Source organism: Xyrauchen texanus, chromosome 21 (assembly GCF_025860055.1).
Source record: "Xyrauchen texanus isolate HMW12.3.18 chromosome 21, RBS_HiC_50CHRs, whole genome shotgun sequence".
Classification (NCBI taxonomy): Eukaryota; Metazoa; Chordata; class Actinopteri; order Cypriniformes; family Catostomidae; genus Xyrauchen; species Xyrauchen texanus.
Genome location: NC_068296.1, coordinates 25359301 through 25372077, shown reverse-complemented (window position 1 = coordinate 25372077; position 12777 = coordinate 25359301). Strand labels below are relative to the sequence as shown.

Genomic DNA, 12777 nt, shown 5'->3' with positions numbered 1-12777 from the left:
CTTCCTGTAATTTTCCCTGTGGGTTTATTCAGAGGATTTGTCTAAAGGTGTGTCAGGTCATCACTATGGACTATCATACTGCCAATTTACTTGTTGCTTTGAAATTTATCATTGCAACAAGCTTTTCTGTTATTTAGCCTTCATAATCGCTGGAAATAATGGACTGCAAAAGGATACAAGTCTACCTTGGCTGTTTTCTGCTAATGTCACTGATGCTACACATTGGGCTAGTAAATTGTTCAATTATCCGCATACAAATTAAGAGGAATATTTTCATTTGGACACCAAAACCTCAAGGACATCAACAATGTGTCAAGTCAATTCCACAATGAATTTTGCTTAAAAATAAATGTAATATTTAGTGAAACTGTGTCCAATAATACTGAATTCATATTAACCCAGCTGAAAAAAAATATATAGCTGGTCAATAGCAGATGTTATGTTTTGCAGGTACTGGTCCCTAGCACGGGGTACTTGTGTGTCCATTTGGCACCAAAACAGATTCATCAGAAATACTATGATCATTGAAACTAGCTTGGAAAATCATACAGGTCTAAGCATACGATTTCAGCAGGGAAAGGGGCTCCATAGTTCCTGATACACCCGCATGGAACTTAGATATTTGTCTGGCCAGCCCTGACTGTCTAAATGTGCATGATTTATTGAATGGGTTTAAAGGTATTTGACATAGCTGATGTACAAACATAGGAAATATATATTTATTTATTTTTGCCCTCTGCTCTAGCTGTTAAAGTCCTCTCTGTGAAGGTCTTCTTACGGATATTCTTGTTTCCTATTTCCAGGGGACCCTTTTTTGTAAGATAGCGTAGAGAGTGCACAGTCATGCTTTCTGCAGAATCACCATATTGAGTGTGTTCTGGGCAGTCCTGGTGTCATGCTAAGTGCAGTGATGGCCAGAGTTTGGTTAGATTTGTGTTCTCTGTTCTTTTCTTATTTATTTGCACTCTCTGCCTGGACATAAGTCAAATCCAAGGTAAATCTCTCGAGTTTGTTTTTCTGTCCATTTACTTATATGTATGTAATCTGCACAATTGTAGAAAATGCATATTTATGGGTTGTTTTTTAGTTCCTACAAATGGTCTCTGGTGTGTTCTTAGTCCAAACGAAGACCAAACAGTACAGTTTTAATGCCACCACAGACACAGAGGCATGTAAGGCTATTTACATGAGGATTGGTGCAAAGGCTGAAGTGGAGACAGCAAATAAAAATGGTTCACAGACATGCAGGTAAAGAATTTAACATATTGAAATATTGATTTGGTCTATTTGGAAATGTATTTTTAAAACATTACAAAGAATGTAATCTTATGCTGTTGAGGACATTTTAAAAACTGGCTATGTATGTCATTTCAAATTACAATACCAGACAAAATAAAAATATTGTAGAAATTATATAAATGTATTTATATAAAATTATTCTAAAATTATATAGATTAACTTATCAGAAAATAAATACAAATATTAAAACTACATTCTAAAAACAATCGAAAACAATCTCAGTCGACAGCATCCATGCCATAACATTGTTGATTACTACAGGAAAAAGAGTCCCTCCCTTTCTTTAAAAAAAAAGAAGCAAATAGTTGGGTTCCAGTGAGGCACTTACAATGGGAGTGAATTGGGCCGATCCTTAAATGTTAAAATTCAAAAGTATAGCCACAAGACAAACTATTCATGTTAATGTGATTTAGTTTGAATTTGCTTACTAAACTTTTTTTGTGTGTAAAGTTATAGCCAATTTTACAACTTTGTTGGAAACTTCCATGGGGCGGGGCCTACAACTCCCATGCCAACCATGCCCCCCCAACAACTTGAAGGGGGCCTCAGCAGACCAGCAAACCCATAGGCCAAGAGGTAATTTAAAGAGCCCCAGATTGTGAGTGACTCCATGTAACCTCCATTTTGCTTTTTAAAAGAAAAGGAGGGACAAGTATTTTTTTATTTTATTTGTGGTAATAAACTTAATGCCACAAATATTGTCGATTGAACTTAACTTGTATTGAACCCAGAATATTCCATTAAACTTTTCTGTGGAACATATCCAGACAATTCTGTATATTACTTAATCTTGTTACTGTGACGGTGTGATTGGTTGTTTTTGAGTCCTACATGCCCACATTATATGTTTGAGTTGTATGATATGTACTTGTCTTTTTGTTGTCTAAGGGTACACATTAGGCAAGAAAGAAATACAACAAGAGTTTTTCTTTTGTTTTATTAATTTGAAGTTTGTTTGATTTTTCTTCTTACCTCTCTCTTGGTTCATGACTGCAGGATGGTTCCGGGGGTGGGTTAAAGAGAATGTCCGGCCTATCTGTTTCCTGTTTTATACAGTAATCATGGGTAATGTAAGACTAGGTCAACTAGGCCTTCTGTTGAGGAGCATTCACTGTTTATAGTATGTGTATTGTTAATGTTAGATGTGGTAGTTTATAGTGTATTTGTTATTTTCTGTATTTATGTTGATGCTTATTTTATGTTTTAATGTTAATTGTTAAGAGTTTGTTTATTTATTTATCTTGTGTTGATTATTTTTTCCCCTGGGAGGCTCAAATGGTTTGATCCTTGGGTTTAAAATGTGGTATCTTTGTATGACTAATCAGTCCTGAAGTGGACCATTCATGAGGAGGGTCAATGGTTTTTCTCCATTGTATGTTTTTGTTACTTGTGTGCCCTATATATATATATATATATATATATATATATATATATATATATATATATATATATATATATTATTTATATATTTATATATTTGCATGCATGCAAAGAGGGGGAAAAAAGGCCAATTTGTTGTTTATGAGCATTGTCTCCTGATGCCTTTCTGGTCAACATCCCACAGTTACAACATACAGTATAGTCACAACATGAAGTTTATTACATGCACAAGGGATCTTCAGATGCTAGAAGTTCAACTTTGAACCTTTTTGATGGTTAGAGGTTCATATAGTCTCATATATTTTAACCCCATTAGGTTCTGTCTCTTCTAAGAATTAAATATAATACTTTCCCATAGGTTTGGTTGGGTTCAATAGCAAATTGCAGTTATTCTTCGAACTGAGAAAAGCCAAAAATTTGGTAAAAACAGCTTAGGTGTTACTGTCTGGAGAGCTGAGATCAGAAAAATGTTCGACGCTTACTGCTTTAAGCCAGAAGGTAATACTGATTATTATGTTCTTAAAAACAATTTTTATAACAATAATTTATTGAGATAGGGAACAGTGAAGTTTAATATGATTTGAGAGAAAAATCATACAATGATTAGACTGTTTTTATGTTCACAAAATATGAAAGTAATGTTTTTAAATTTTTTAAACAAACATTCAAATGAAATATGCTATATGTTTTTGACAATATAAATCAGGCCCTGATGCACAGTTTGAAACTACAACATCAACACCCTACAACAAAAGGGGAAAGAACAACATAAAAACAACTATTCTTCTACTAAAACAACACATCCGTCATCCATACAGCCAACCTCTTCTCCAGCCAGATCTCTTCACCACTACACATCCACCCCATCAATTTACTTAGGCACAGATGTTTCACAAAAACATTTGTCTTCAGATGGTTATTTATATCTTCAGCTTGAGTGTGTCAATAGGAAATATAAATGTTAGAGTCACAAACATTACTTGCGCAAATAGATAAGAACAGGGAGCCCAGCAACAGATGTCATGGCCCCCACTGAACATCGTGTCAGTCTGAGATTACATGAAGATACAGAAGCAATTGAGACAGCCTAAATAGATAGAAGAACTGTGACAAATTTTCCAAGAAGCTTGGAACATCCTATCTGCCAACAACCAAATATTGATTTAGCTTTTTATGTTTACTAGACTTTGTATATCATTAAGTGATAAGTTAAAATATTTTATGTCATTATTTTTGAAGACTTCCTCACTATGGAACATTTTTCACAACTGCCTAAAACTTTTGCACAGTACTGTATATATACACACAATGTTGGCCAAATGTTCAGGATAATGTACAGATTTTGCTGTTTCGAAAGGAAATTGGTACTTTAATTCACCAAAGTGGCATTCAACTGATCACAAAGTATAGTCAGGACATTACTGATGTAAAAAACAGCACATCACTATTTGAAACATTGTTTTTTTTTTAATCAAATCTAGACAGACCCCATTTCCAGCAGCCATCACTCCAATAACTTATCCTTAAGTAATCATGATAAATTTATAATTTGGTACTAGAATATCACTTGCCATTATATCAAACACAGCTGAAAGCTGTTTGGTTCATTAAATGAAGCTTATCATTGTCTTTGTGTTTGTTTTTAAGCTACCACATTATGCAATAGACTGGCATGTCTTAAAGTCAATATTAGGTCAAAAATGGCAAAAAAGAAACAGATTTCTCTAGAAACTCATCAGTCAATCATTGTTTTGAGGAATGAAGGCTATTCAATGGTTGAAATTGCCAAAAAAACTGAAGATTTCATACAAAGGTGTACACTACAGTCTTCAAAGACAAAAGACAACTGGCTCTAACAAGGACAGAAAGAGATGTGGAAGGCCAGATGTACAACTAAACAAGAGGATAAGTACATCAGAGTCTCTAGTTTGAGAAATAGACGCCTCACATGTCCTCAGCTGACAGCTTCATTGAATTCTACCTGCTCAACACCAGTTTCATGTACAGTAAAGATAAGATTCAGGAGTGCAGGCCTTATGGGAAGAATTGCAAAGAAAAAACACTTTTGAAACAGAAAAACAAAAAGAAAAGGTTTGAGTGGGCAAAGAAACAGACATTGGGCAACAGATAATTGGAAAAGAGTGTTATGGATCTTAACCCCATTGAGATTTGTATTACAAAACACAGAATATAATAGTTAAATGAGAGAGCAAATAAACATTTTAAGAGAATTGTGGTTTCAATTAATTGTTTACATTGGAAGAATCCAGCTTCCATTGATTGGCTTCATATTGCCCAAACTGTATATCAGTGATATATTTTTAATGATTGCCATATGTATACAACATGCATACAAACATATACAACTCACAACAAATGTGAATAAAAAAATATAAGAATAAAAAAGATTTATAATTTATTCCAGGTGTAAAGTAAAAAATGAAGCTACAATAAATGAAAGAATAAAAGTGTTTTTTTTTATTATTATTTATTTCTAATACCGTCCAAAGAAGAGCCACATTGCTTATTCTCGTTAAAAAAAAAAAAGTTCACTAGAGATCTTCCATACATAGGTTTATCTCCGCTTTTTTATATATAGAGAGCGTAAAGGTCAACTAGCGTGTTACGTCGGTATCACATAAACCCTCTGATACAAACGAATGGGAGCGCCGTATGCTGACACCTACCTGTCGCGAAACTTTCCGTGTCTTTCTTTTAAAACAGCAATTTTATTGCTGTAAATTCCACACATAGTTTATTCCAAAAGGATTGTGTGGCGTAAAACATATTGAAGACTAATGGACAGGTGTTTAAATAATTAAATGATGAGTTGTTTCATTACGAAAGCAGTTTATTCAGCGTAATGAAGCATCTTCTCTTTAGACATCCATTAAAAAAGGCCTCTTATCTCCTCGCCAGTGAATGTCTATGAGCCCGCCGCATTATGCTATTTTCGGCTGATCTTACAGGTTCCTATATGTAGAGGGTTTCTGCTTTTACCTTTGAGCGAGTCCGTGACGTCATCATTGTGCGTCATGTTTACTGGTTATTCTTCTGGCGTCATCTCAATTATTTTACTGGATAAAACAATTGTCAATAGGTTTGTTGTCATTTATTTCCCTCTCGGTTAGTTATTGTACATTTGTAGCTAATGCGCAAATATCGCTCATGGATTTATTTGTGTTAAGGCAGTTTTATTTTGGCTAACCAAGTAAACAATATAACGTATAATAATTGTTTTCAACATCAAGATTTTGGATCAAGATATTTATAGAATGTATCCATAGATATATGTGTATGTATGTATGCCGTCTGAGACAAATTTCGGGAATCCTAAAGAATTTCTCTCGTCGCAAGGCATAATCTGCAATCTTACAACGTTCAGTGTGACATGTTTACAGACGGCCCATTAATAGCCTTTGCGATGATCTTCAGCCTCCGACGATCTTTGTGCAGTGTCTGAAATTTAGCATCACAGCCGTATAGAGTGGCTGCTATTACGACGGTCAGATGAGATATTCCGCTCCTCTCTCGCAACCGAAAGAAACCTGCTCCGCGTTTGCACCATAGCAACATTTGTCCCCTGTTATCACTCTACTCAAGCACTTTCAGTGATTTTCTTCTTTTCATTTTATATAAAAAAATGTAATAAATAAGCAGAAAATACTTGAAAGCAATATGAAAGCATTATTCTCTGAATTAAATAAATACAGAGCTTAGGCTCCTCTGATGTGGGCAAAATTTTTCGCTTGTATTAAAAAGTATATAAAAAGTTTCGCTTCTATTCCGCAACACTCCTGTAACGTTAGTCACGTTCACTAATCGGGACGATTGGGAGCACAGTCGGCTACAGTGTATATCGTGCAGTCTGACATGGCGATATCAGTGCGTTCATATCGTACAGTCTGACAAGCAACAATCGTAAAGGACTATTATAAATCGTACATACATAAAGGTACATACAATGTTTCACAAAAACATTTGTCTTCAGATGGTTATTTATATCTTCAGCTTTAGTGTGTCCATAGGAATTATACATTTTAGACTCCCAAACATTCCTAGAAGAACAGGGAGCCCTGCAACAGATGTCATGGCCATCACAGAGTCCCCCGCTGAACATTGAGTCAATCTGGGATTACACGAAGAGACAGAAGCAATTGAGACAGCCGAAATAGATAGAAGAACTGTAGCAAATTCTCCAAGAAGCTTGGAACATCCTATCTGCCAACAACCAAAAAACAAACTGTGTCCAGGTGTACCTAGGAGTGTATCTTATATCTGTCATAAATTAGGTCTATAATAAAGGAAAGTGTATATTTTTGATACTGTAAAGTGTTTTACAATTCTTTATAATTTTTTAGCTGTTTATTTAAATTGTTCTACAGTTTGACAAATAGAAGTTTTAGAAGTGCCAAAATTCTTTTTGGTCTCTCAGTTAATATAAGATCATAAAAACTGCAAAGCAATTATGCAAGACAGAAAAGGAAAAAAAAAACACTGTTCAAGTCATAATTTATATCAACAACCTCTCTCTCCTCCAGGGCATCCAGCACTGAATGAGGTCTAGAATTGTCATAGATCATTCCTCCGCGTGGAGCTGAGATGGGCCAGCAGCTTTCTGGCCATGCAGTGAGCAGACTGCCTGAGAAACTGATCAAACATGTGGGGCTAGTGCGTGACAGTGGCTACCTCACCTATGATGAGTTCTTGGGTCGTGTGGCAGAACTCAATGATGTGTAAGCAAGCTTTAAAGATCAATTATTTTGTTAAAAAACACCTGTTTTATACATCCCATTTATACATATTTTCCCTAGATTTAGAACAAGGCTATTAAAGTTCATATAAATGAAAAAGAGCTTGCTTTTAGTCTGCTTAATCTTTACTTTCGAATGTTATCTGAACTAATCAGTAACTAAAAACAAAATATTTTTCATTTAGTTTATTTCTGAGAAGAAACTGTTATTTTTTTTCCTCGGTTCAGGTGTTCCACAGCCTCCTTTCTAATTGGAAACCTGTTAGAACTAAATAAAATAATGGTTATTTTTAAAATTAAAGTACTCTTTAATCTGCTTCTTAGTCAAAATCCGGCAGCAACAAATCTGTAGTAATGCATCATATCTAACAATAATTCAGTGAAGACTTGGAAACAACTGAGAAAAGTGCATTTTACATCTACAGTGAGGAAAATAAGTATTTGAACACCCTGCTATTTTGCAAGTTCTCCCACTTGGAAATCATGGAGGGGTCTGAAATTGTCATCGTAGGTGCATGTCCACTGTGAGAGACATAATCTAAAAAAAATCCAGAAATCACAATGTATGATTTTTAACTATTTATTTGTATGATACAGCTGCAAATAAGTATTTGAACACCTGTCTATCAGCTAGAATTCTGACCCTCAAAGACCTGTTAGTCTGCCTTTAAAATGTCCACCTCCACTCCATTTATTATCCTAAATTAGATGCACCTGTTTGAGGTTGTTAGCTGCATAAAGACACCTGTCCACCCCATACAATCAGTAAGAATCCAACTACTAACATGACCAAGACCAAAGAGCTGTCCAAAGACACTAGAGACAAAATTGTACACCTCCACAAGGCTGGAAAGGGCTACGGGAAATTGCCAAGCAGCTTGGTGAAAAAGTTCCACTGTTGGAGCAATCATTAGAAAATGGAAGAAGCTAAACATGACTGTCAATCTCCCTCAGACTGGGGCTCCATGCAAGATCTCACCTCGTGGGGTCTCAATGATCCTAAGAAAGGTGAGAAATCAGCCCAGAACTACACGGGAGGAGCTGGTCAATGACCTGAAAAGAGCTTGGACCACCGCTTCCAAGGTTACTGTTGGTATTACACCAAGACGTCATGGTTTGAAATCATGCATGGCACGGAAGGTTCCCCTGCGTAAACCAGCACATGTCAAGGCCCGTCTTAAGTTTGCCAATGACCATTTGGATGATCCAGAGGAGTCATGGGAGAAAGTCATGTGGTCAGATGAGACCAAAATAGAACTTTTTGGTCATAATTCCACTAACCGTGTTTGGAGGAACAAGAATGATGAGTACCATCCCAAGAACACCATCCCTACTGTGAAGCATGGGGGTGGTAGCATCATGCTTTGGGGGTGTTTTTCTGCACATGGGACAGGGCTGACTGCACTGTATTAAGGAGAGGATGACCGGGGCCATGTATTGCGAGATTTTGGGGAACAACCTCCTTCCCTCAGTTAGAGCATTGAAGATGGGTCGAGGCTGGGTCTTCCAACATGACAATGACCGAAGCACACAGCCAGGATAACCAAGGAGTGGCTCTGTAAGAAGCATATCAAGGTTCTGGCGTGGCCTAGCCAGTCTCCAGACCTAAACCCAATAGAGAATCTTTGGAGGGAGCTCAAACTCCGTGTTTCTCAGCGACAGCCCAGAAACCTGACTGATCTAGAGAAGATCTGTGTGGAGGAGTGGGCCAAAATCCCTCCTGCAGTGTGTGCAAACCTGGTGAAAAACTACAGGAAACGTTTGACCTCTGTAATTGCAATATTAACATTGATTTTCTCAGGTGTTCAAATACTTATTTGCAGCTGTATCATACCAATAAATATTTCAAAAATCATATATTGTGATTTCTGGATTTTTTTTTTAGATTATGTCTCTCACAGTGGACATGCACCTACGATGACAATTTCAGACCCCTCCATGATTTCTAAGTGGGAGAACTTGCAAAATAGCAGGGTGTTCAAATACTTATTTTCCTCACTGTATATTTTTCCTTGCATCTTGATTAATCATGCATGTATATGTAGTAATTATCTATGGTTTTCTAAAAGGTCTTCAGCATGTCAAGGATGTCTACATCCACAACGTGCAATTAGGCAAACAAATGTCCAATGCAGCAGTTTCATTCAGTATAAAGCACATGCTTAACATATTCAACTAAAAAGTCCCAAGTGGTGTAATTCTGAAATTGTACTGTGATAAACCATTTAGTCTTTGTTTTCATGAAACATGTATCAGAAGAAATTAGCTGGTTATTAACCGGTTACCAGCATATCAAAATAATGTTGTTCTTGTTTTCGGTTACATTCTGCAAACACTTTTATTTGTTTTCTTGAACCGTTTTTAGTTCCTGCTGATAATAACACACATTATTGCATATTAAGGTAAGATCATTAATTCATTTTCTTTCACAGAACTGCTAAACTAGCTTCTTGCCAAAAGAAACATCTTCTGTTTGAAGTGCAGCCTCAATCTGATTCATCAGCATTATGGAAGGTTGCTGTGAGAATAGTGTGCACCAAGGTGAGATCAATGTAAAACCACAGAATTTCTAGGTAAAATATAATAACATTTAAAAAGTTTTTTAAAAGTTCAAACTGTGCTTTTAACTTTTGAAATGGATTACTCCTTTCAAATGTATATTTGAAATGTAGCCTTCAGTTCCAGTGTTAGCTCTGCCGAAACTGATTGATGTTTGTGCAGGGTGTGATTTCTGCTCTCTGTGTATTTGTAGATTAACAAAGAGGATGGAATGGTGGAGGCCTCACGCATTATGAACCTGTACCAGTTTATGCAACTCTATAAAGACATCACTAGTCAGGCTGCTGAAGTCTTTGGGTCTCAGATGGGCGCAGAGGGTTCCTCTGGACAGCTCTCGTCACAAGATACCTGCCAGGCCAGCATGTGGATGGGCAGGTAATTTGCAGCTGCATTTATTCTGTTTACTAAATAAGTCTCTGATGAATGATGCATTATGGATGAGTAATTGTCTCAACATGCAATATACTGTATATGGTTTGTGTTCTGCAATAGGGTCAAACAGTTGACTGATGAAGAAGAATGCTGTATCTGTATGGATGGAAAAGCAGATCTTATTCTACCCTGTGCACACAGCTTCTGTCAGAAGTGTATTGACAAGTGGTAAGAATCTGTGATTTTATCTATTTTAATTGACAAGATCTCTAGAACATTATGTAAAAAAATAAAAATAAAAATCCTTATCCAGTAATCACGAATGACTGAAAAAGTCAGGGGAATTAATTGGTCAAAAGGTGTGCTAACGCACTCCATTTGTGTCTATGATCTCTGTCCTCTTGCCTTATTTAGGAGCGGTCAAAGCCGCAACTGCCCCGTTTGCCGTATTCAGGTGACTGCTGCTAATGAATCGTGGGTCATGTCAGATGCTCCCACGGAGGAAGATGTAGCTGGATACATTCTCAATCTTGCAGATGAAGCCGGCCACCCACACAGACCTTAAAATGAAGCATTGTGCCACTGTCATGCTCACTCTCTCCCAATAACCTTCTGTAAATAGTTATTTCATAGGATGACTATGGGACTGAGTATTTGTTGCACTGTATAGTGTCTCTCACTGGAGGCAATAACTGCTGAATAATTAGACTTTTTTGAAAGCACTTTTTAGGTTAATGCACCACGTTATGACACCTAACCAGTTCATAGACTGTGAACATGCATTCTGTAGATAAATGCTAGATAACATGTAGCTATTGAACATCTTTGCCTTTATTGTTTTTAGCTCGTGGCACTTGCTGTTTTATCTTGTGTGTGAAGTAATTGCACTTAATTGTGTTTGTTTCGTAGAGGCCTTGTCCAGTAATACCTGAAGGAATTGTTTCAGTATCAGCTTGTGCAACAATTTAATGGTATGATTGATGCTACAACTTAGTCATACATGATGTGGTAAAATTACTGTACAGTTTATTTGAATTATAATATAAAATTGAATAACTTTAGTGATATATTTGAAATGAACTTTTTACCTCTCTGTAAGTTGGATTAAATGTTAAAGGGATAGTTCGCCCAAAAATGAAAATTCTCATCATTTAGTCACCCTCATGCCATCCCAGATGTGTATGACTTTCTTTCTTCTGCTGAACATAAATGTAGATTTAAAAGAAAATTTCAGCTCTGTAGGTTCATACAATGCAAGTGAATGGTGACCAGAATTCCAAAAGCTCCAAAGTTGAGATAAAGTCAGCATAAAAGTAATCCATCAGACTCCAGTGGTTTAATCAATGAATTCTGATGTGATCCAGTTGGTGTTGGGTGATAACAGACCAAAATGTAACTCCTTTCTCACCGTACATCTTGGCATTGCAGTCTCTAGCCACGATCATGAGTTCAAGCTTGATTACACTTTCTAGTGCTGAACGCATGCACAGAATGTTAGATGGCACTATATGAAGTGTAAACAAACCCAAATGGGTCACTTATGAAGACATTGATTTAACCACTGGAGTCTGATGGATTACTTTTATGCTAATTTATTTCCTTTTAACTAATTTTGGAGTTCTGGTCACCATTCACTTGCATTGTATGGACCTAAAAAGCTTAGACATTCTTCTAAATATCTTAATTTGTGTTCAGCAGCAGAAAGAAAGTCATACGCATCTGGGATGGCACGAGGGTGAGAAAATGAGAATTTTCATTTTTGGGTGAACTAACCCTTCAATTATGGGGCATGGCTGGGTTACATCCAACATGCATAATTACTTTGAAACATAATTAGATCTTTTCATAGGAATTTGTACTTTATTCTACAGGCTATGACTGGAGGTTAGTTTTCTTTTAATAGTTTTTTTCCAGTTTGACATTCTAAAATCAAGACTATTCATTTTGCACTTTTGTGAGTATGAGAGAGACTGTGAATTGTTATCATTAAATTATTAATGACATGTATAGTTAAAATGCTATATAAAAATGTTAAGTAGTAATTTTTTAATATTTAAAGCTGTTCATGAAGATTTAATCTACTTTTTCAATTTTATTTCCATAATAATATACTCACAGATTTATAGAGATGAAGTGACTGAATGTTAATAGTTTTATCAGAGAACAAATTACACTAGTTGCAGTTTCTTCTATGATGGTGTGTTCTAGGACACCTTTGGACTTTATGTATTGGATTGGGGTGTCAGTGTTCTCAGTTCCCTCTGGCTTGTGTAAATCTCAGATAATAAAGTGTAATGAATCATTTTTTGAGCTAATTTCATTTGAATGCTTTAAAATTTTCCCAATTCTTCCACTGGGCTGCAGCATTGAGTAAGATTAACAAGGAATCTGGTAATATATTATAACATATTGAT

At 36.0% G+C, this 12777-nt stretch overlaps 1 protein-coding gene across 1 annotated transcript; it reads left to right on the top strand.

The window, feature by feature from the left end:
* Positions 1–5694: 5694 nt before the first annotated feature.
* Positions 5695–12665, top strand: LOC127662000 (RING finger protein 141-like). Its single transcript, XM_052153011.1, has 6 exons — positions 5695–5779; positions 7221–7415; positions 9865–9973; positions 10185–10366; positions 10484–10591; positions 10778–12665. The coding sequence occupies exons 2-6, from the start codon at positions 7282–7284 to the stop codon at positions 10926–10928; spliced, it is 684 nt and encodes a 227-aa protein (XP_052008971.1). The 5' UTR covers positions 5695–5779; positions 7221–7281; the 3' UTR covers positions 10929–12665.
* The last annotated feature ends 112 nt before the right edge of the window (positions 12666–12777 follow it).

Coding starts and splice junctions, on each gene's coding strand:
- LOC127662000 (XM_052153011.1), top strand. CDS start 7,282: ATGGGCCAGCAGCTTTCTGGCCATGCAGTGAGCAGACTGCCTGAGAAA. Junction 7,416..9,864: donor GTGGCAGAACTCAATGATGT/GTAAGCAAGCTT, acceptor TTTCTTTCACAG/AACTGCTAAACTAGCTTCTT. Junction 10,367..10,483: donor GCCAGCATGTGGATGGGCAG/GTAATTTGCAGC, acceptor GTTCTGCAATAG/GGTCAAACAGTTGACTGATG.